This window comes from Pristiophorus japonicus, chromosome 13, assembly GCF_044704955.1.
Source record: "Pristiophorus japonicus isolate sPriJap1 chromosome 13, sPriJap1.hap1, whole genome shotgun sequence".
Taxonomy (NCBI): Eukaryota; Metazoa; Chordata; class Chondrichthyes; family Pristiophoridae; genus Pristiophorus; species Pristiophorus japonicus.
This window is the reverse complement of record NC_091989.1, coordinates 7,636,517-7,658,712: the sequence shown is the minus strand read 5'-3', so window position 1 is coordinate 7,658,712 and position 22,196 is coordinate 7,636,517. Positions and strand designations below refer to the sequence as shown.

Genomic DNA, 22,196 nt, shown 5'->3' with positions numbered 1-22,196 from the left:
GCCACAACCTCGACAGGAACAAGTTTTAAAGGAACGCGGTACACCAGATCACAGATGTAGCTGTGTGGAGTCCATTGTTTAGTTAATAATTCTCATTCAGTATTTTTAAATCGCGGATCCAGCAGCTTTGATAAAATCACTTGTACAGGTACAATGTCTGAAATCTGGAATCCTCGGGACCAAATCCGTGCCAGCTTTTGGGTTTCTCCGGATTTCAGACAAGAAAATCAACAGTCTGAAATCCGGAATCCTCAACCGAATCCGTGCCGGGATTTGAGCGGTGTGGTCTGAAATCCGGCAAAACCCGAAACCCGGCACGAATCTTGATTCTCTTGTCTGAAATCCAGAATCCCCGACTGAATCCATGCCGGATTTTGGGTTTTGCCTCAAAAATGTCTGGTTTTCGGACAATAATTCCGGATTCCATTGAGCTATGCGCAAAAAGTCCGGTTTTCGGAGTTCCGGATTCGGGACGTTGCACCTGTATTTGAACCCAGTGCGGTATTACAGCCCCGCGAGCACGCGCGCAGGTACCTTTTTCTGCGCTATCACCGACGATAATTTTCCCTCCTCGTTTGCTGGTCTTCTCCACTGACAGCGCTGTGCTCAGCCCTTGCTCGTGCTTCCCCAGACCCTGCCCCTCGCGGAAGCCGTATTTCTGCATGATTTTGTGCGCCACCGTGCCACTGTCAAAAACAGAAGGATGCTGCACATGAGAAACGTGGCCACTGGACTCAGCGGACCCGACATTTGCTTCGCTGAATATTTTCCGTTTTCAGCTCCTGTGTCTGATGGCTCCTTCGACACTGCCACAGCACTCAAAAATGCATCCCCTGCTGTGCGCACAGGGTTTAATTTCCATATCCCCACACTGGCTGCAATCCTGGTGGCCTCAAGAGAGTGAGATTTCCAGTTCTGTGGTACATTACAGGCTGTTCTGTGTCGTGGGCTCATGCCAATAGGAAATGTATTTAGAATGTTCCAACTCAGCTGTCGGAGAAGCGATTGCAGCCCATCAGGCTCGGAAGCAAGCCCAAATCCCCGAGTTGTGCAGTGTATCCAATCTCGTACCCTTTAGGCTTACTTCCGAAAGCTGTTTTCTGCATTGTGCAATTTTCTGGAAGACGCTTCAAATATTAGCAGTGAGTGCCCATTCAACAAATGGCAGACAGAATCAAATTGTACAAAGTGTCTACATTTCATTTAACATTCCAGGGCTCATTAATTACACTTTCTTTGCAATCTGCTAGACTACATGAGCGACTATTGGGCCAATTATGCCTTGTACGGGTCCTGTCAGCGATGCATGCCTTCAACAGCAATTGTAAGTGTAAAGGCGACCTATGGAGCCATGACAACATCCAAGACTCACATTTTGCTGCACGCTGCAATACACCACCAGGTCTGGTCCACTAAACATGTCGAGCTGGATCCATGCCTCTGCAAAATAGTGTCATGAGGCAAGCATGCAGCCACATAGAACTAGCGCCATGTTAATTCCACCCTGTGTGCATAATGATCGTGTGTGCAATTGCATCAGAACCTCAGTCCCCATGGCCAACAGGGGCAGTGGGACCTCAGGGAGAATGAGAATAATAACAATCTAGGGGGAGGAGGTAGGCACCACATTGCATCAGATTACAGGTGAGCAAATAAAACACATGAAATTAAACTTTGCAAAACGTTATCCCGACTGAAACCAGAAAGAAATATACTCATATTATAATAGTTATGCCAAAGCCTAAATTTGGGTCTATGCCCGCCATTTGCATACCACTGTAGTCTACTCCGTTCCCTAGCACAGGTTACAGCTCGAGAGACAGCACCTTGTCTTTCGATTGGGCACTTTACAGCCTTCCGGACTCAAAATCAAGTTCAACAATTTCAGACCATAACCTCTGCCCCTATTTGTTCACATGGCAGCTGTTGTTGAATCTGCCATTCCCATTTACACCCTCTCTAGATCCATCTTTTGTTCCTTTACTTGTCCCATTACCATCTCCTTTTGCCTCGCACCATTATCCCTTTTGTCATTTAATCTCTCCTGCCTTTCACCCTCTCACAGTCCTTCCCCTTAGTTCTTTCCTCCCCTCCTCCCACACTTGCTTAAAACCCGTTACATCTCTAACTTTTTCCAGTTCTGACGAAAGGTCACCGACCTGAAACGTTAACTCTGTTTCTCTCTCTCTCTCTCTCTCTCTACAGATGTCGCCTGACCTGCTGAGTGTTTCCAGTATTTTCTCATTTTTATTTCTGATTTCCAGCATCCGCAGTATTTTGCTTTTGTAGAGGTTACAGCTGTTTTGGTTTTAAGTATAGTTCCCAGACTGACACTGCCACCTCATGGTCGAAACCAACAACACATTGAGCAGCAGTTGCTCGGCTGGGAACCAACACTTCCAGCTGGTGTGAATTGGCTAATAGTTTTAGACTTGTGATATAAAAAAAGGACGCGTTGATTTGTACTGCCAAAATGGCCAACATGCTCCACCCTTTGTTTCTGATTGATCCCTTTGGAGGATAAGCCACACCCTGAAGTTTCACAGGAATGTGTCACTGGAACCGCCCATCCCAAGTCTCACTGACTTTGCAAATTGTAACTCGATCCACTTTGACTTCCTGAAGTGACAGAGGACAGAGCTCCCCAGAAGACAGCAAGGGCCAGCCAAAGTGCCTTACCCCAGTCCCAGTACATTCCTCCCCCAGCCAAAGTCCCGGAACTGTTGGAGCAGGATACAGGAAGCTCTACACTGCACCTGGCCGTGTTAAACCGGACTCCGAGATGAGCAATGCCAACATTGTTCCCTGCACAGACATCCCTCATTGTCAAGGTCAAAAATTCACTGACAAACTGAATGTCCCTGTCCAGCTCACGATACCAGAACAGTTTCCTTAGTTCTAAAAAATACAACAGCTTCCTTTACTGGGACTGCAATTTTGGAAAATGTTTTCTTCTGTCTATTGCGAATGTGAATTTATAAGCACAATGCCATCCTTACTGTTAATAGTGACCCCCCCCAAGTCTGTGGCCACTCATTATCACAAATCTCTCATTACAACAGACCTCAAGTACCAAAGAAGCTAACTTACACCTCATCACTTAAGGGTATTATTGCACTTGAAAGGACACAGAGGCAAGCATCAAAAGTTAATTCCTGGTACAGGTTGAACCTCCCTTATCCAGAACTCCCGGCCACTGGGAGGTGCATGCGCAGAACTCCGACATGAACAAATTGAAGTCCTTCCTCGCTAACGACCCCCGCAATCGCTGGCCTGACCCCGCGATCTACCGCCCCCCCCCACCATAAGGGAGGTTCAACCTGCATCAAGAAATTAAGTTATTTAGAAGGAACTTTAAGGAAACTGGGCATGGGTATTTCTTTGGAAAAGAGATTTCAGGTGACCTATTTGAAATTTTCAAGAAAATTGACAATTGATCCAGGCAAATTTTTCTTGCCATGTTGAGTCGAAAAACCAGGGGACACAAATTAAAAATTAGAAAGTTAAGAGTAATAGAGAAAAGAGGAAGTAAACAATATTTTTTATACAAAAGGTAATAGACTTGAGGAATACGCTCTGGAATTCTTTCTCTAAACCTCTCCATCTCTCTATCTCTTTTCCTTCTTTCTTAAAATCTACCTCTTTGACCAAGTGTCTGGTCACCTGCCCGAATATCTTCTTATGTGGCTCGGTGTCAAATTTAGTTTGATAATGCTCCTGTGAATTGCCATGGGACGTTTTACTACATTAAAGGCGCTATATAAATACAAGTTGTAGTTGTTACCAGAGAAGGAAATTAAGTGCACTATACAAATGGGCTCAAGAGACAAATGGACACGATGTGGGAAAGGATCGAGGGGTATGGTGAGCAGGTGGAGTTGAAAATGACCTCTCTCTGTTCCTAAAAGTTCCCACATTCTCAGTCAGTGGAGCAGCTCACAGCTCAAGAAGGATAATCCCCACTTAGAAAAAATATTTTGCTGGTCACCATAACTGTGTAGTGCTGAGGCTTTAATGTACCAGATCAATATGCTCGGGACATTATTGGTACATTTTTATTGGACTTTTTACTGATTGATGTGTTTCAACTTGTGTACAGTTCTGGTCGCCATATTATAAAAAGGATATAGAGGCACCGGAGAGGGTGCAAAATAGTTTGACAAGGATGACAGCAGAACTGCAAGGTTATACCCATCAGGAAAGGATGAAAAGGCTGGGTCTCTTTGCTCTTGAAGCGAGAAGGCTGAGGGGTGACCCAATAGAGGTCTTTAAAATTGTGAAAGGTTTTGATAGAGTGGATACAGAGAGAATGTTTCCACTTGTGGGGAAGAGCAAAACTAGAGGCCATCAATATAAGATAGTCACAAAGAAATCCAATCGGGAATTCAAACGAAACTTCTTTACCCAGAGAATGGTGAGAATGTGGAACTCGTTACCACAGGGAGTGGTTGAGGCAAATAGTATCGATGCATTTAAGGGGAGGCTAGACAAGTATATGAGGGAGAAGGAAATAGAGGGTTATGCTGACAGATTTAGATGAGGAACGATGGGAGGAGGCTCGAGTGGAGCATAAATACCGGCATGGACTGGTTGGGCCGAATGGCCTGTTACTGTGCCGTATATCCGATGTAATTCTTCTCTTCGTGCAAATAAGACTGAGTTTTGGAGGAAGTATGTCTACTCTGGCACACAAAGCAGCATTCTTCATAATATCAATCCCGTTTATAAGAGAAAAAGAAAGCTTATATAATAGAGGCGCAGATGAAAATTCATACGACGTATCATTTTGATAACGAGTTGAGTTTTTCACCTACCCCATGTTTGCGATGAAAGAGTTGGTGGGGCCAGGTGGGGAGCGGGGTCTCTCTGGTTCATCATAGATCGGAGGGGGAATAGCAGCCTTGACAGGTGCACTACGAGCCCTGGATTCATCCTCATACTGGAATGGTGGAATGACTTGCATTAAGAAAAAATGGAAAAAGCAAATTAGCATCTGAGGTGATAATTCTGCACAGTTTTGCTTTAAAAGCACTCTATACAATTACAGCATTTTTATTTCTGTTTCTGAAAAACTTTCCCCAGAATTTTTCAGAGTTTATTTTGGAAACAGACAACCACCGACTGGAAAACTTCCCCAAAAAATATAATAATTGAAAAGAGTTGTGCATGTTCTATCAGCATTCGTTCTTGGTGCATTGCCTGCATGTATGAGCCTGTAAAAAAGACAAACGTATTTACACTCAGATTCCGTAACTACAATGGAACGCAGGACAGGGAAAGGAAGCAGAGGTTATTTGGAAGCCAGTGACAGCATTTACAGCTTAAAGCCAGATAAAAACAATATAAGATCAGGTTATCAGAGAATAAAGGAATGAAATATCAGAGGGTTGGGGTGTGGGGGATACACAGTAACACCCAAGGCATGAAAAGCAGGAATGCAGCTGTGAACTTTCATTAAAACTGAAAATGCAAAGCTATCGTTATATTGGAAAATTCCATCGGTGAGCAAAATGTTTCCTTTACCCAATTGCTCTGTGCATATTTATTTTTGCTAAATAAGATATACACTGATTCTCCTGTAAATTCACAAGAACGGGTCATTAACCTGCCTCAAACACAAAGCTCAGAATATGCACAGTAGCAGTTTGAGTGGGTTACAAGGTCACAACATAAACAAATGCTTCAAAGGACATCATCACACACTGCAAGACTGAATTTCAGAAGGGTGGCAGAACACAGGGTTGTGCCTGCAATTCTCCAAACGCAAGGTCCTGATCTTAGCTGGGCCAGCAACAGGGCGAAGGGTGGAAATCACAAGAGGGGTAGGGAGGGATGGAAAGCCAAACTTGCACCTTACCACTCTATGACACAATGCACTAAAATACACTTACAACAATGTCTACAAGCTGACTTCGGCAAGTCATTGCCTCAGGCCCTAATCCCTGCCCACCCCCCAGCTAGGGAATGACTGATGGTACAAGAAAACATGAACAGAAATACCTGAATCAATCGAGACTTCTTTATGGCTTCGTACTACATAGGATTCCATCAGATATACGGCACAGAAACAGGCCATTCGGCCCAACCAGTCCATGCCGGCATTTATGCTCCACTCGAGCCTCCTCCCGTCTTTCCTCATCTAACTCTATCAGCATAGCCCTCTATTCCCTTCTCCCCCATATGCTTATCCAGCCTCCCCTTAAATGCATCGATACTATTCATCTCAACCACTCCCTATGGCAGCGAGTTCCACATTCTCAGCACTCTCTGGGTAAAGAAGTTTCTTCTGAATTCTCTATTTGATTTCTTGATGACGATCTTATATTGATGGCCTCTAGTTATGCTCTTCACACCAGGTGATGCATTTGCCCATTAAGCCATTAGGATAGCTTTGAGAAATGTTCTTAAATATCTGAATGAGCTCAATTTGATTTAGTCTGATCATTTCATTGTTCTGTACCAGATTTGTTGCTTTGCAATCAATAGCAATAGAAAATGTAACAAATAAAATTATATATATTCATAGTGTAACAATAACAAAACTCGAGGTGTGCAGGTTTAACTCGTATTAGCATGGTGGGAAGTGGTAGGGGAAATCAGCCTGACCACCATCCCCAATTGCAAACTAGTGAGACTTCACTTAAAGTGTAGATGCCAGTTAAGATCAAGATATGGTTCAGCCGTGGTGCATTCCACGGTTACATAGCTCCTGGCACATGTTGCCCAGTCTCATACATGGAGAATGGTTACTTGACAGGTATTCAAGGGTTGCCAGAACCTGGACTCAAAACACAAATCAGCATCTTCTGGAGGAAAGAAAATTGTTTCTTGAAAATGTGCCTGGGCCAGATTTTGCTCTAGCAAGGCATTTAGTTAGACTTGCCCCTGCAGCTCAAAATATTTTTGGCCACAAAGTGAGCTGATAAGGGCGCAGTGCAGGAAACAGGGCCTCTGGGACCCAAGTGAACAAGACAACCAACAGGGTATCTCCTTAACCAATCAGATTGTGGGATAGGGGAATAAACAGCATAATGACTGAGAAAGAGAATGAATTAGAGTGGGCGAATTCAATGTCAAATCAGGTACAGAAAGAGAAATAAAGAGAGCGAAAGAAAGTCTCGATTAAGAGAGAGAGAGAGAGAGAGAAGAATAGAGAAGAATAAAAAGAGACAAAGAAAAAAAAAATTGACATTGTTTAAAATCTCCTAAAACAATTCACAACCTGAAGGAATGAGACTTATTAATAGCTCATTTTCAGTGCCAGAGAGGTTGATTAGCTGTCATTAATACCGGTTATGTTGCTAAAGGAGTATTTACGCTTTTCATTACTAGCCCTAAATATCTGCGGGGGTTTGTATTTACTGCGCACTAACTGTAACTTCATGCCATTCAATGTGTGTCAATGCTGAGGGTGGAAAGCGAGATGCCATGTTCGTGAAGCTAACAACGGAACAACGCAAGTCGGACAGCAACTTTTGGATATTCGGATTTAACCGCACATCTGCCCTCGCCTGAAGTCACTGTACCCCTTGCGCGTAAATAATGGCGAGCATCGTTAGCATCACCGTTATATTGACAGAAAAACCTGGGCCGATTTTCTCCCTGTGCTCGCTGACCTACATTGGCTTCCAGTTAAGCAATGCCTCGATTTCAAAATTCTCATCCTTGTTTGCAAATCCCTCCATGGCCCTCCTCGTGCCTCCCTATCTCTGTAATCTCCCCCAGCCCCACAACCTCCCCCGAGATGGAGAAAACCTTGGTCAAAGAGGTAGGTTTTAAGGAGGGTCTTGAAGAAGGAAAGAGGTAGAGTGGCGGAGAGGTTTAGGGAGCGAGTTCCAGAGCTTGGGGCCTAGGAAATAGAAGGCACGGCCACCAATGGTTGAGCGATTATAATCAGGGATGCTCAAGAGGGCAGAATTAGAGGAGCGCAGAGTTCTCGGAGGGGGGGAGGTTGTGAGGCTGGAGGAGATTACAGAGATAGGGAGGGGCGAGGCCATAGAGGGATTTGAAAACAAGGATGAGAATTTTAAAATCTGCCGATCCACGAAGAATCTGTGCTGATCTGCTTAAGTCATGGAGTTCCTGCCCCTCAAAAGGGAGGAGTCCAAATGGAGTTCGAACAATCATCTCAGATTTTAACACCAACATTCCTGCTAAGCTGCGTGGCCGGGCAGCGGTCTGGAGGTCCTGTGCAGACCGCTCACTATATTTACAACGGGAATAACCGCAAAAAATTGAATGGGCCGCTCATCCAGTTAAAGAGCCCACGGACCCCAAAAAAACTAGAGGGAACATTGTACGAGGTATATCATTGTAAATTGTTTAAGCAACGTCAGAGAAAGATATTTTCTATCAAACAAATGTAGTTTATAGCGATATTGGTTGTACATACGTTCTTTGTCCTTTTCAACAAGTGACGAAGGCGGGGCAATCGCTGCTCCTCCCATACCTGAAACACAATAAAGTAAAGAACTTTCAATTGGTGAAAAGTTTTTGTTTGAACAAAAATAAATAGCGATCTCCAAATGAAAAGAAATCACAACCAACGTTCCCTGTAAGCTGCGCAGCGCTCCATTAATATCATGCAGCAGGCTTTTAAACAGAAAAACTGTCCATGCATGGTATAAGAACATAAGAATTAGGAGCAGAAGTCAGCCATACGGCCCCTCGAGCCTGCTCCGCCATTCAATAAGATCATGGCTGATCTCATCTTGGCCTCAACTCCACTTTCCTGGCCGCTCCTCTGTAGTTCAAAAATCTGTCGATCTCTGCCTTGAATATATTCAATGACCCAGCCTCCACAGCTCTCTGGGGTAAAAGAATTCCAAAGATTCACGACCCTCAGAGAATAAATTCCTCCTCATCTCTGTCTTAAATGGGCGACCTCTTATTCTGAAAGAAAGCCCCCTAGTTCTAGATGCCCCCACGAGGGGAAACATTCTCTCTGCATCCACCGTGTCGAGCCCCCTCAGAATCTTACACATTTCAATAAGATCACCTCTCATTCTTCTAAACTCCAATGAGTAGAGGCCCAACCTGCTCAACCTTTCTTCATATAACCCTTCAACCCAGGAATCAACCTCATGAACCGTCTCTGAACTGCCTCCAATGCAAGTATATCCCTCTTTAAATAAGGAGACCAAAACTGCACGCCTCACCAATACCCTGTACAGTTGTAGCAGGATTTCCCTACTTTTATACTCCATCCCCCTTGCAATAAAGGGGCTGTGCGGCCCGAAACCAAAGACAGGGAATATTGGTCACGACACCGAAGCGCAAAGACCATGAAGCACCTACTTCTTTTTCGTCTTTCTTTTTCTCTTTCTTCATCATCTTCCTCAGAGTCCGGATCGGGTCTTCTCGCGAACCCGGTAGGTTGCTCGTGCCTCTCCTTCCTTCGCCTGGAGATTTTAATGAGAGAAATTGTACACTTTTTTTTAAACAAGTATACGGTACGGCTGGACAACGTTCCCTTTAAGCTGGGTTGCGGGCAGCTGGTGAGCCAGTGGAAAAATAAACTATGCAGCCCCTTAAAGGAACCACGCACCCCAAAATAATTAAAGGGAACATTGCTGGCATGATTCATGGTGAATCATAGAATGACATAGAATCTGCAGCAGAGAAACAGGCCATTCGGCCCAACTGGTCTATGCTGGTGTTTATACTCCAAACCAGCCTCCTCCCATTTAATTACCTCTCAACACCCTGACCACCCATCCCCACACCAGTCAATATTCCTTGTAAGCTGCGCTTTGCTCTGCAAGGCCTGCTTCTTTTACTGCGCGGTCCATTTAAAATTTCTGTGCGCAACGCAAAAGCCGATGAGCGGCCTGCGCGGGACCGTTCCCATTGCTGCATGGCCACTTAGAGGGAACATTGCCCACTCCGTATCATACTAGTCCCTTCTCCCTCATATACACATCAATCCTCCCCTTAACTATAGCAATGATAGCTGCTTCAACTACTGCACGTGAAAACATACAGCAAGCTGCAAGAGAACATACAAGCACCTGGCCCACCTGGCGAATCTTGCACATTGTTTCCGTTACATTACGAGGCCAATGCCAGAAGTGTTTCTGAGCAGTAGAAATAGATAGCTTTGTTGATGTTAAGAACTTTTTAAAGCTGCCCCAAACTTAAACCAAAGAAGGGTATAGTTGCCATAGAGGGAGTGCAACAACGGTTCCCCGGACTGATTCCTGGGATAGGGGGATTGTCCTATGAGGAGAGACTGAGATGACTAGGGCTATATTCTCGAGTTTGAGAAGAATGAGAGGCGATCTCATTGAAACATACAAAATTCTTATAGGACTTGACAGGGTAGATGCAGGGAGGATGTTTCCCCTGGCTGGGGAATCTAGAACCAGGGGTTACAGTCTCAGAATAAGAGGTTGGACATTTAGGACAGAGATGAGGAGAAATATTTTCACTCAGAGGGTGGTGAATTTTTGGAATTCTCTACCCCAGAGGACTGTGGAGGCTCGGTCGTTGAGTATATTCAAGACAGAAATCGATATATTAGCATGGATAGAGGATTGGCTAACTAACAGAAAACAGAGAGTCGGGTTAAATAGTTCATTCTCTGGTTGGCAATCAGTAATTAGTGGGGTGCCACAGGGATCAGTGCTGGGACCCCAACTATTTACAATCTATATTAACAACTTGGATAAAGGGACCGAGTGTAACGTAGCCAAGTTTGCTGACGATACAAAAATGGGAACAAAAGCAATGTGTGAGGAGGACACAAAAAACCTGCAAAAGGACATAGGCAGGCTAAGTGAGTGGGCAAAAATTTGGCAGATGGAGTATAATGTTGGAAAGTGTGAGGTCATGCACTTTGCCAGAAAAAAAATCGAAGAGCAAGTTATTATTTAAATGGAGAAAGATTGCAAAGTGCCGCAGTACAGGATGGCCTGGGGGTTACTTGTGCATGAAACACAAAAGGATAGTATGCAGGTACAGCAAGTGATCAGGAAGGCCAATGATATCTTGGCCTTTATTGCAAAGGGGATGGAGTATAAAAGCAGGGAAGTCTTGCTACAGTTGTACAGAGTATTAGTGAGGCCACACCTGGAATACTGCGTACAGTTTTGGTTTCCATATTTAAGAAAGGATATACTTGCTTTGGAGGCAGTTCAGAAAAGGTTCATTATGTTGATTCCGGAGATGAGGGGGTTGACTTATGAGGAAAGGTTGAGTAGGTTGGGCCTCTACTCATTGGAATTCAGAAGAATGAGAGGTGATCTTATCAAAACGTATAAGATTATGAGGGGGCTCGACAAGGTGGATGCAGAGAGGATATTTCCACTGATGGGGGAGATTAGAACTAGGGGGCATAATCTTAGAATAAGGGACTGCCCACTTAAAACTGAGATGAGGAGGAATTTCTTCTCTCAGAGGGCTGTAATCCTGTGGAATTCGCTGCCTGAGAGCTGTGGAAGCTGGGACATTGAATAAATTTAAGACATAGACAGTTTCTTAACCGCTAAGTGAGTAAGGGGTTATGGGGAGCGGTGTAAAGACTGGAAGCATCGAACCCCCAAGGATTTTTGGACATTGTCTGGACATTGCGTTTAATATTTTTCTCACCACAGAAAGAAAGCTGGAAGCTGTTTGTGGGAGGGGCCCAGGTGCAGCTCCACTTTGGACTTAGAATGATGGGCAGGGAGTCTGGAATGACAATGGCCAACATAAGGCAGGAGGTGGACTAACGGAGTCCATTGTTAGGCAAGGTGACTTCGTCAATCAGTGATCGGACCGATTACCTGGATGAGTTACCAGAACAAGAGAGAGCCATTAAGCCCATACTGCCTGGAAGCGAAAACCCATCACTGGACTCAAACACAGGAAACCTCGAAAACAAGGAATTTTATTGGGTAAAAGCAGAAGACACACCAACAGGAAGCCTTGAAACAAATTTTATTCAGCCTGGAAAGGCAAACAGACTTGGATATAAAAGATGGCCGTGTGGCCATCTCTCTCTCTCGCCTCGCTGCTTCGCCCCTACAAGAATCCAGCCCTCCATATTGTGATGGCGAGAAGAAACCAGAAGAGATACCTTTTCATCGGAAGAAGCAGCGAGTAAGTAGTGAAATCGATAAGTATTTCTGCACACACATCTTTTAAGATCACAGTCACGGTGTGAGGGGGCATCGTGCGTTCTCCCAACCAAATTCTTAGGGGTTTACAGGGGGGGGTGTTTTAGACGTTGGGGTACTTCAAATTAGGGGCCAGTTAGACAGGCCACAGTGTATTGTACTGCATTTGTTTGTTTTACACACCAGGGTGTGTGTGGTTTTACTGTGTGCAGGTGTGTGTTTAGCTTTAATAAAGCATTGCCGGTTGAGACCAAGGTATTTGTCCGTGACTCATTCATCTGTTCAGTACAGTAATCACTCCCAGGTCTAGAACTAGTGTAACATGGGGGTGCGTCGAAAACACCTAAGGGAAACCACTTACAGCGGGCAGGGAAGTGGACCTGAGTCCATGATGGATCAGCCATGATCGTATTAAATGGCGGAGCAGGCTCGAGGGGCCGAATGGCCTGCTCCTGCTCCTAATTCTTATGTTCTTATGATAGATTTTTGGATATTAAGGGAATCAAGGGATATGGAGATCGGGCGGGAAAGTGGAGTTAAGGTCGAAGGTCAGCCTTGATCTCATTGAATGGCGGAGCAGGCTCGAGGGGCCGAATGGCCTGCTCCTGCTCCTAATTCTTATGTAAGCCTGACCATTCAAAGAGCGAATGCGGCTGGTTACAGATGCACATTTTGGGCGAGCTCGTAGTTTGATACTCTTCCTCCAAAGATGAGAAGAAAACCCCGACAGCTTTCCGAATACTTACTTTTCCCTTTCTTCAATTTCTTTCTGTCGCTCCAGCTCGCGCTGTCGCTGTCTGTCCTCACGCTGCCGTTTCACAACTTTCTCGTAGTCGTTTGGGTACATGGGGTCGTACTCATCGGCCAGTGGGATCAACACCTCCCCTGTGGAGAAGCCGCTTGGTACAGGGTCCTTGGAAGGAGTAACAATGATCGATAATAAAGTAAACAACTAACTGCTTTTACATAATAAAGCCTCATCGGACGGTCAGCTATGCTGCCTGGACCGTGCACGAGGGATCGTCACGTGGGCAGATCAGCACTCACTGATCACAACTCCAGCAGCAGTCACAGCCTTCAGGGCAGGAGGACAGAAAACTGGGTAAAAACAACGTCACTGTGTATTTTGATTCACCTGATGATATCTAGTCAAATCATACCATGCTGGCCATATCATCCCCATGTAACAACTTTTCATATTTTATAGCAATGATATCACATCCTGATTACTGCAAATCATTTTTTTTTTTAAGTGTAAAGGGAGGTCTTACTACAGTTGTACAGGGCCTTTGTGAGACCACATCTTGAATATTGTGTACAGTTTTGGTCTCCTAATCTGAGGAAGGACATTCTTGCTATTGAGGGAGTGCAGCGAAGGTTCACCAGACTGATTCCCAGGATGACAGGACTGAGAAAGACTGGATCGACTAGGCTTATATTCACTGGAATTTAGAAGAAGAATGAGAGGAGATCTCATAGAAACATATAAAATTCTGACGGGACTGGACAGGTTAGATGCAGGAAGAATGTTCCCGATGTTGGGGAAGTCCAGAACCAGGGGTCACAGTCTAAGGATAAGGGGTAAGCCATTTAGGATCGAGATGAGGAGAAACTTCTTCACTCAGAGAATTGTGAACCTGTGGAATTCTCTACCACAGAAAGTTGTTGAGGTCAGTTCATTAGATATATTCAAAAGGGAGTTTGATGTGGCCCATATGGCTAAAGGGATCAAGGGGTATGGAGAGAAAGCAGGAATGGGGTACTGAAGTTGCATGATCAGCCATGATCATATTGAATGGTGGTGCAGGCTCGAAGGGCCGAATGGCCTACTCCTGCACCTATTTTCTATGTTTCTATGTAACATACAAACAATGCTCAAAACAACGATACTTGCAATAACATAAGAAATAGGAGCAGGAGTAGGCCATTCGGCCCCTCGAGCCTGCTCTGCCATTTAATAAGATCTTGGCTGATCTGATCATGGACTCAGCTCCACTTCCCTGTCCGCTCCTCATAACCCTTTACTCCCTTATCGCTCAAAAATCTGTCTATCTCCGCCTTAAATATATTCATTGAATCCAATATCTCTGCAAATATTATAATGAAGGATCCCACGCCCACTATCATAGAATCGTAGTACAGCACAGAAGGAGACCATTCGGCCCATCGAGTCTGCGCCAGCTCTCTCGAAGAGCAATCCAGTCAGTCCCCCTCCCCCGCTCTTTCCTCATATCCCGGCAATTTTCCTCCTTCAAGTATTTATCCAATTCCCTTTTGAAGGCGACTATTGAATCTGTATCCACCACCCTATCAGGCAGCGCGTTCCAAATCCAAATCCTAACCACTCGCTGCATTCACAACAAAAGCTTTTACCGATATATAAAATGGAAGAGAGTGACTAAAGTAAATGTTGGTCCCTTAGAAGATGAGAAGGGGGATTTAATAATGGGAAATGTGGAAATGGCTGAGACCTTAAACAATTATTTTGCTTCGGTCTTCACAGTGGAAGACACAAAAACCATGCCAAAAATTGCTGGTCACAGGAATGTGGGAAGGGAGGACCTTGAGACAATCACTATCACTAGGGAGGGTAGTGCTGGACAGGCTAATGGGACTCAAGGTAGACAAGTCCCCTGGTCCGGATGAAATGCATCCCAGGGTATTAAAAGAGATGGCGGAAGTTATAGCAGATGCATTCGTTATAATCTACCAAAATTCTCTGGACTCTGGGGAGGTCCCAGCGGATTGGAAAGCAGCTAATGTAACGCCTCTGTTTAAAAAAGGGGGCAGACAAAAGGCAGGTAACTATAGGCCGGTTAGTTTAACATCTGTAGTGGGGAAAATGCTTGAAGCTATCATCAAGGAAGAAATAGCAGGACATCTAGATAGGAATAGTGCAATCAAGCAGACGCAACATGGATTCATGAAGGGGAAATCATGTTTAACTAATTTACTGGAATTCTTTGAGGATATAACGAGCATGGTGGATAGAGGTGTACCGATGGATGTGGTGTATTTAGATTTCCAAAAGGCATTCGATAAGGTGCTACACAAAAGGTTACTGCAGAAGATAAAGGTACGCGGAGTCAGAGGAAATGTATTAGCATGGATAGAGAATTGGCTGGCTAACAGAAAGCAGAGAGTCGGGATAAATGGGTCCTTTTCGGGTTGGAAATCGATGGTTAGTGGTATGCTACAGGGATCGATGCTGGGACCACAACTGTTTACAATATACATAGATGACCTGGAAGAGGGGACAGAGTGTAGTGTAACAAAATTTGCAGATGGCACAAAGATTAGTGGGAAAGCGGGTTGTGTAGAGGACACAGAGAGGCTGCAAAGAGATTTAGATAGGTTAAGCGACTGGGCTAAGGTTTGGCAGATGGAATACAATGTCGGAAAATGTGAGGTCATCCACCTTGGGAAAAAAAAAAGTTAAAGGGAATATTATTTGAATGGGGAGAAATTACAACAGCTGCGGTGCAGAGGGACCTGGGGGTCCTTGTGCATGAATCCCAAAAAGTTAGTTTGCAGGTGCAGCAGGTAATCAGGAAGGCGAATGGAATGTTGGTCTTCATTGCGAGAGGGATGGAGTACAAAAGCAGGGAAGTCCTGCTGCAACTGTACAGGGTATTGGTGAGGCCGCACCTGGAGTACTACGTGCAGTTTTGGTCACCTTACTTAAGGAAGGATATACTAGCTTTGGAGGAGGTACAGAGACGATTCACGAGGCTGATTCCGGAGATGAGGGGGTTATCTTATGATGATAGATTGAGTAGACTGGGTCTTTACTCGTTGGAGTTCAGAAGGATGAGGGGTGATCTTATAGAAACATTTAAAATCATGAAAGGGATAGACAAGATAGTGGCAGAGAGGTTGTTTCCACTGGTCGGGGAGACTAGAACTAGGGGGCACAGCCTCAAAATACGGGGGAGCCAATTTAAAACCGAGTTGAGAAGGAATTTCTTCTCCCAGAGGGTTGTGAATCTGTGGAATTCTCTGCCCAAGGAAGCAGTTGAGGCTAGCTCATTGAATGTATTCAAGTCACAGATAGATAGATTGTTAACCAATAAGGGAATTAAGGGTTACGGGGAGCGGGCGGGTAAGTGGAGTTGAGTCCACGGCCAGATCAGCCATGATCTTGTTGAGTGGCGGAGCAGGCTCGAGGGGCTAGATGGCCTACTCCTGTTCCTAATTCTTATGTTCTTATGTTCATGTCGCCCTCTACTTTTTTTGCCAATCACCTTAAATCTATGCCCCCTGGTCATCGCCCCTTCAGCCAATGGGAAACAGTTTCTTTATTTACTCTGTCTAAACTCTTCAAGTTTGAAACACCTCTGTCAAATCTCCTCTTCGCCTTCTCTGTTCGAAGGAGAACAACCCCAGCTTCTCTAGTCTATCTGCGTAACTGAATTCCCTCATCCCTTATCTCTTTCTCTTTCACATGTCGTCTGGCCTCCTGTTCACTTCCAGAATGTTCTGTATTATTTCTGATTTCCAGCATTTGCCGTTTTCTTTTGAGCCTCATCCTATCTGCCGTGGATGCAATCTGCATTTGTAGCTTACGGGTAAACCTTAAGTTGGTAAATCTGACAAGCCAATGTGTGTTCTTTACTTTTGTTCAAAATAAAATGCAGAAGCGATCTGTTAGAATGGCACCAGGGATGAAGGACTCCAGTTACGTGGAAAGATTGGAGAAGTTGGAATTGTTCTCAAGAGCAGAGAAAGCTAATGGGAAATTTATTAGAAGTAGGAAATTTAATCATGAACAGTTTTGATTGAGTAAATTAGGAGGAACTCAGGGGTCGGTAACCAGAGGACACAGATTTGAGGCAAAAGAACCCGAGGTGACACAAGGAAACATTCTTCTACACAGCGAGTTATGATCTGGAAAGCGCTGCCTGAAAGGGCGGTGGGAGCAGATTCAATAGTAACTTTCAAACGGGAGTTGGATAAATACTTTAAGGGAAAACATTTGCCGGGCTATGGGGAACGAGCGGGGGAGTGAGACGAGTGGGATAGCTTTACCAAAGAGCCAGCACAGGCACGATGGGCAGAATGGCCTCCTTCTAGGCTGTATCGTTCTATGAAAATGTAATTCAAATGCCTCTTTGAGCTAGAAGATCCGAGTCAGGGGGTTGGTCTGGGTCCCTAGGTTAAGGAGCCAACAATCAGCCAGGGTTCCTGTTCCCGATGGCTATCCAGCCATCTCCACTAAATCAGTCCTGGCCATGGTATTCCCTGTGGCCTCGAGCGAGGTCCCAAGGATGCCTAGACATGTGGTTCTGTATCCCACCCCACCTCCCCCCCCACCCCACCTCCCCCCGAGAAACCCCCACTACCTCTACCCCCCCACCTCACCCCCAACCTCACCCCACCCCTAAAACAAACCCCCACTACCTCACCCCAGCACCACCCTCCACTCCACCAAACACCCCCCCCTCCCCAAACCATCCCTCCCTTCCACCCCACCCCCCACCAAACACCCCAGCCCCACTACCTCACCCCACCACTAACCCCCACCCCACTGAACACCACCCACCCCTCCCCAAACCAATCCTCCCCACCACCCCCGCCCCATCCCATCCCCTCCACGGTCCAACTCGGAGTCAACGGCCGCAGGAAAGAGCAAGTAAACTATTTTTAAGCGATGACAGGTATAATTCACTAGAGTTTGCAGAGGTTCTCACCTTTAAACTAGAGGCGATGTGAGGTGGCGTATCAACAACCTGCCTCTCTTCCCCAGAGCTGCCTCGCTTCAGGTCGATCACCGGAGCTAAAACAGTACTCTGTTTTGAACGTTGTGTCTAAAAACAAACATCGACATGATTTAGGACCAGTGACACTTTCTATCAAAACAGGAGTATTGCCACAGAAAGGATGGCAAATACCGATATAAAATGCATAGGAGTTTAATAAATCGTCCCATCACAATACAGGCAGTAACAGATCTCCTTCACAAACAGGGCATCCCAGCTGATAAACTTTAAGATGCTGCTTTCACAGCACACATGTGAATAACAAAAGTCATTTAGATTGGTTTAACAAAATCAGCACATCATTTTGCATGTTTAAAATAATTTTCTGTCCTCTTTACCCAGCCACTGTGTTCAACATCTTTCTTCTGCTACGAGGAACGATTGGGGTTGTTTTCTTTGGACAGAGGAGGCTAAGGGGAGACTTGATTGAGGTGTATAAAATTATGAGGGGCCTGGATAGAGAGGATAGGACCCATGTCCCTTAGCAGAGGGGTCAATAACCAGGGAGCATAGATTTAAAGTAATTGGTCAAAGGATTGAAAGGGAGATGAGAACTTTCTTCACCCAGAGGGTGGTGGGGGTCTGGAACTCACGGCCTGAAAGGGTGGTAGAGGCAGAAACCCTCACCACATTTAAAAAGTACTTGGATGTGCACTTGAAGTGCTGTAACCTACAGGACTACGGACACAGAGCTGGAAAGTGGGATTAGGCTGGGTAGCTCTTGGTCAGCCAGCACGGATACGATGGGCCGAATGGCCTCCCTCCGTGCCGTAAATTTCTCGGATTCTGTCAAGGTGAGCCGGTAACCTGCTCCCCTGGATTAACTGGTCTCCGGGATCTGCACTCAAGCCACTCCTCCAGAGTTGCCCACCAGTGTCTCCTTGATCGTTGCAGCAAAGTGCTGACATTCCAGCATCACGTACCACAAAGGCGCATCATTCCCTTTATAACCGGTTCATTGCGATCGCATGCATGATGCTCCATCAAACGGTGTGTGGATATTAGGCACAAGACGGGAGAAGAAGAAGAGAAAGTCCAGAACAAGGTTTAGTGGGTGATGTTATAGCTGAACGCAGAAGCAGTTCTCTGCTCAGACTTGGAAGACAAAACCACTTATATTTATATAGCGCCTTTAGCTAAATAAAACATCGCAGGGCGCTTCGCAGGAGTGCTATCAACAAATGATTTTTTGACTCCAAGCCATTTAAGGGGATAGTAGGGCAGATGACCAAATGCTTGGTCAAAGAGGTAGATTTTAAGGAGTGTCTTAAAGGAGGAAAGAGAGGCAGAGAGGTTTAGGGAGGGAGTTCCAGAGCTTAGGGCCTAGTTAGCTGAAGGCACGGCCTCCAATGGTGGAGCATTTAAAATCAGAGATGTTCAGAAGACCAGAATAGAGGTCTCGGGGGATTATAGGGCTGAAGGATTGAAGAAAATATCTCTTAAGGAGTGTTGCCCATCAGCTGGCCATTCAGTACAAAATTGTGAATGGCTGACTTAAAAGTCTCCTTTATTTAGAAATGTTTGATAGTAGCCTGACTGGAAAGCAAACAATGAGCTAAAATCTAAAAGTATTACCTTTGCTTGCGTGAGTGTTGCTTTCTTGACTTGCAGCTGGGACTGAAGGAGTTTGAAGTTTTTTGACCAGCCCTCTGTCTTTGAATCACTGGTCTCCACACCCAAGTCATCGTAGAGCGACATTGTGCCTTCTCTTTACACCTGGAGTGAATAGAATATAAAATCATTCAGTTTAAGCAAGCCAAGAACTCAATAGGTGAGAGAGCAATGGTGAACCATTTAGAGCTGTGTCAATGTTTGACACCACCCCCCAAACAGGTCCAAGTGTACTGATGCAAGTCACGTCAACGCAGTATTAAAGAAATGATTCAATTATTGGGATTGACATTTAGTCATATGGACAAAAGCAGCACAAATCAGTTGAAACACTTTCCCACAGAGAGGGGCAGACATAAGGGGAAATCAATACAAGAAGTATTTATATAGCGTCTTTAACCAGCCCTTCACAGGAACGCTATCAAATAAAATTTGACACCAAGCCACATAAGGAGCTAATAGGTCAGATGACCAGAGGTAGGTTTTAAGGACCGTCTTAAAGGAGAAAAGAGAGGTAGAGTGGTTTAGGGAGAGAACTCCAGTGCTTAGGATCTAGGCAGCTGAAGGCATGGCCGCCGATGGTTGAGCGATTAAAATCAGGGATGCTCAATAGGCCAGAATTAGAGGAGCGCAGAGATCTCGGGGGGGGGGGGGTGAGGCTGAAGGAGATTACAGAGATAGCGAGGGGCGAGACCATGGAGGGATTTGTAAACAAGGATTCATTCAGGTCAAAAAGGGAAAATACTGCAGTTGTTAGAAAACTGAAACAATAGGAGAAAACCTCGGAGGCACTCAGCAAATCGGACAGCATCCGCCAAGCACACGCGAGTCAGTTGATGTTTTAGGTATAAACTCTTCCTCGGAACTGAACGATATTTAAGAATGAACAGAACAAGGGAAAGGGAAAACACAATGACCACATACACATTCGTAGAAGGACCTGTAAATTGCTACGGTGGGGATCGGGAAACGATTAAAGGGCAGAAGTGATATGCACATGCGGCATACAAAAAAATAAAAGACATAGAAGAGACACAAGAGAATGAGAAGAGCTAAAGAGGAATCGGCAAGTGGTACGAGAGCCAATCGCTTCCGAGTCACAATGTTGTGTGTACAAGGCCCACTGAGACTTGAGCACATAATCTAGGCTGAAACTTCAGTGCAAAACCAAGGATATTTTTGCAACTATACTTTAAATGAACAATGATATGGAGACAGTAGTATCTTGTATTTGCAATGAAACAGCTGCATGACTTTATGCAAGACTACTTTGATAAAAATTACAAAAATGATGAAATACAGGTATCTGTTGATTTACTCAGACCTGACAAGTCTCATTTATTTCCAGAGGCAGTGAGAATATTGATTAAAATACATAAACATTCAACTCATCATCATCATCATCATCGTCGTCATAGGCAGTCCCTCGGAATCGAGGAAGACTTGCTTCCACTCTAAAAGTGAGTTCTCAGGTGACTGAACAGTCCAATACGGGAATTACAGTCTCTGTCACAGGTGGGACAGACAGCGGTTGAGGGAAAGGGTGGGTGGGGAGTCTGGTTTGCCGCACGCTCCTTCCGCTGCCTGCGTTTGGTTTCTGCATGCTCTCGGCGACGAGGCTCGAGGTGCTCAGCGCCCTCCCGGATGCACTTCCTCCACTTGGGGCGGTCTTGGGCCAGGGACTCCCAGGTGTCGGTGGGGATGTTGCATTTTATCAGGGAGGCTTTGAGGGTGTCCTTGTAACGTTTCCTCATAGCAAGGGGAGAACAGCTGTACTTATTTGCACAGTAGGAGAAGGGGCGGGGGTTGACGGAGCGGCGTTATGTGGGCGGGGTGAGATGGGGAATGTCAGCCGTGGCTCAGAGAGCAGCACTCTCGCCTCTCGAGTCAGAAGGTTGTGGGTTCAAGTCCCACTCCAGGAACGCGAGCTCAAAAATCCAGGCTGACACTCCCAGTGCAGTGCTGAGGGAGTGCTGCACTGTCGGAGGTGCCGTCTTTTGGATGAGACGTTAAACCAAGGCCCCGTCTGCTCTCTCAGGTGGATGTAAACGATCCCATGGCACTATTTTGAAGAAGAGCAGGGGAGTTCTCCCCGGTGGCCTGGGGCCAATATTTATCCCTCAATCAACATCACTAAAACAGATTATCTGGTCATTATCACATTGCTGTGTGTGGGAGCTTGCTGTGTGCAAATTGGCTGCCGTGTTTCCCACATTGCAACAGTGACTACACTTCAAAAGTACTTCATTGGCTGTAAAGCGCTTTGGGCCGTCCTGAGGTGGTGAAAGGCGCTATATAAATGCAAGTCTTTCACCACCTCAGGATGTCCCACAGCCAATGAGGGGGATGGATTGGGAGGGGGATGGATTTGGGGGGGGGGGGGAGGGGATGGATTTGGGGGGGGGGGGGGGGAGGGGGATGGATTGGGGGGGGGGGGAGGGGATGGATTTGGGGGGGGATTTGGGGGGGGTTTTGGGGGGGGGGATGGATTTGGGGGGGGGGTAGGGATTGGGGGAGGTGGGGGGTTGGGGGAGGGGGGGGATGGATTTGGGGGGGGGGATGGGGTGGGGGGGGAGGGATTGGGGGGGTGGGTTGGGGGGTGGGAATGAAAAAAAAATTGAATGAAAATGAAAAAGAAAAAAAAAAAATTTGAATGAAAAAGAAAAAAAATTGAATGAAAAAGAAAAAAAAATTGAATGAAAAAGAAAAAAAATTGATGAAAGAAAAA

The 22,196-nt window shown here is 45.5% G+C and overlaps 1 protein-coding gene across 3 annotated transcripts in view; it reads right to left on the bottom strand.

Moving 5' to 3' along the window:
- Window positions 1–22,196, bottom strand: part of rbm17 (RNA binding motif protein 17) — a 52,183-nt gene that overhangs the window by 27,981 nt on the left and 2,006 nt on the right. For all 3 annotated transcript variants that reach the window (XM_070897111.1, XM_070897109.1, XM_070897110.1), the window contains exons 2-8: window positions 19,433–19,573; window positions 17,789–17,905; window positions 12,845–13,011; window positions 9,298–9,401; window positions 8,393–8,449; window positions 4,815–4,956; window positions 535–686 (exon numbers count right to left, since the gene is read on the bottom strand). In XM_070897111.1, coding sequence (XP_070753212.1) covers window positions 535–686; window positions 4,815–4,956; window positions 8,393–8,449; window positions 9,298–9,401; window positions 12,845–13,011; window positions 17,789–17,905; window positions 19,433–19,555 — 862 coding nt within the window. In that variant the 5' untranslated portion in view covers window positions 19,556–19,573. The remainder of the gene's footprint in view (window positions 1–534; window positions 687–4,814; window positions 4,957–8,392; window positions 8,450–9,297; window positions 9,402–12,844; window positions 13,012–17,788; window positions 17,906–19,432; window positions 19,574–22,196) is intronic.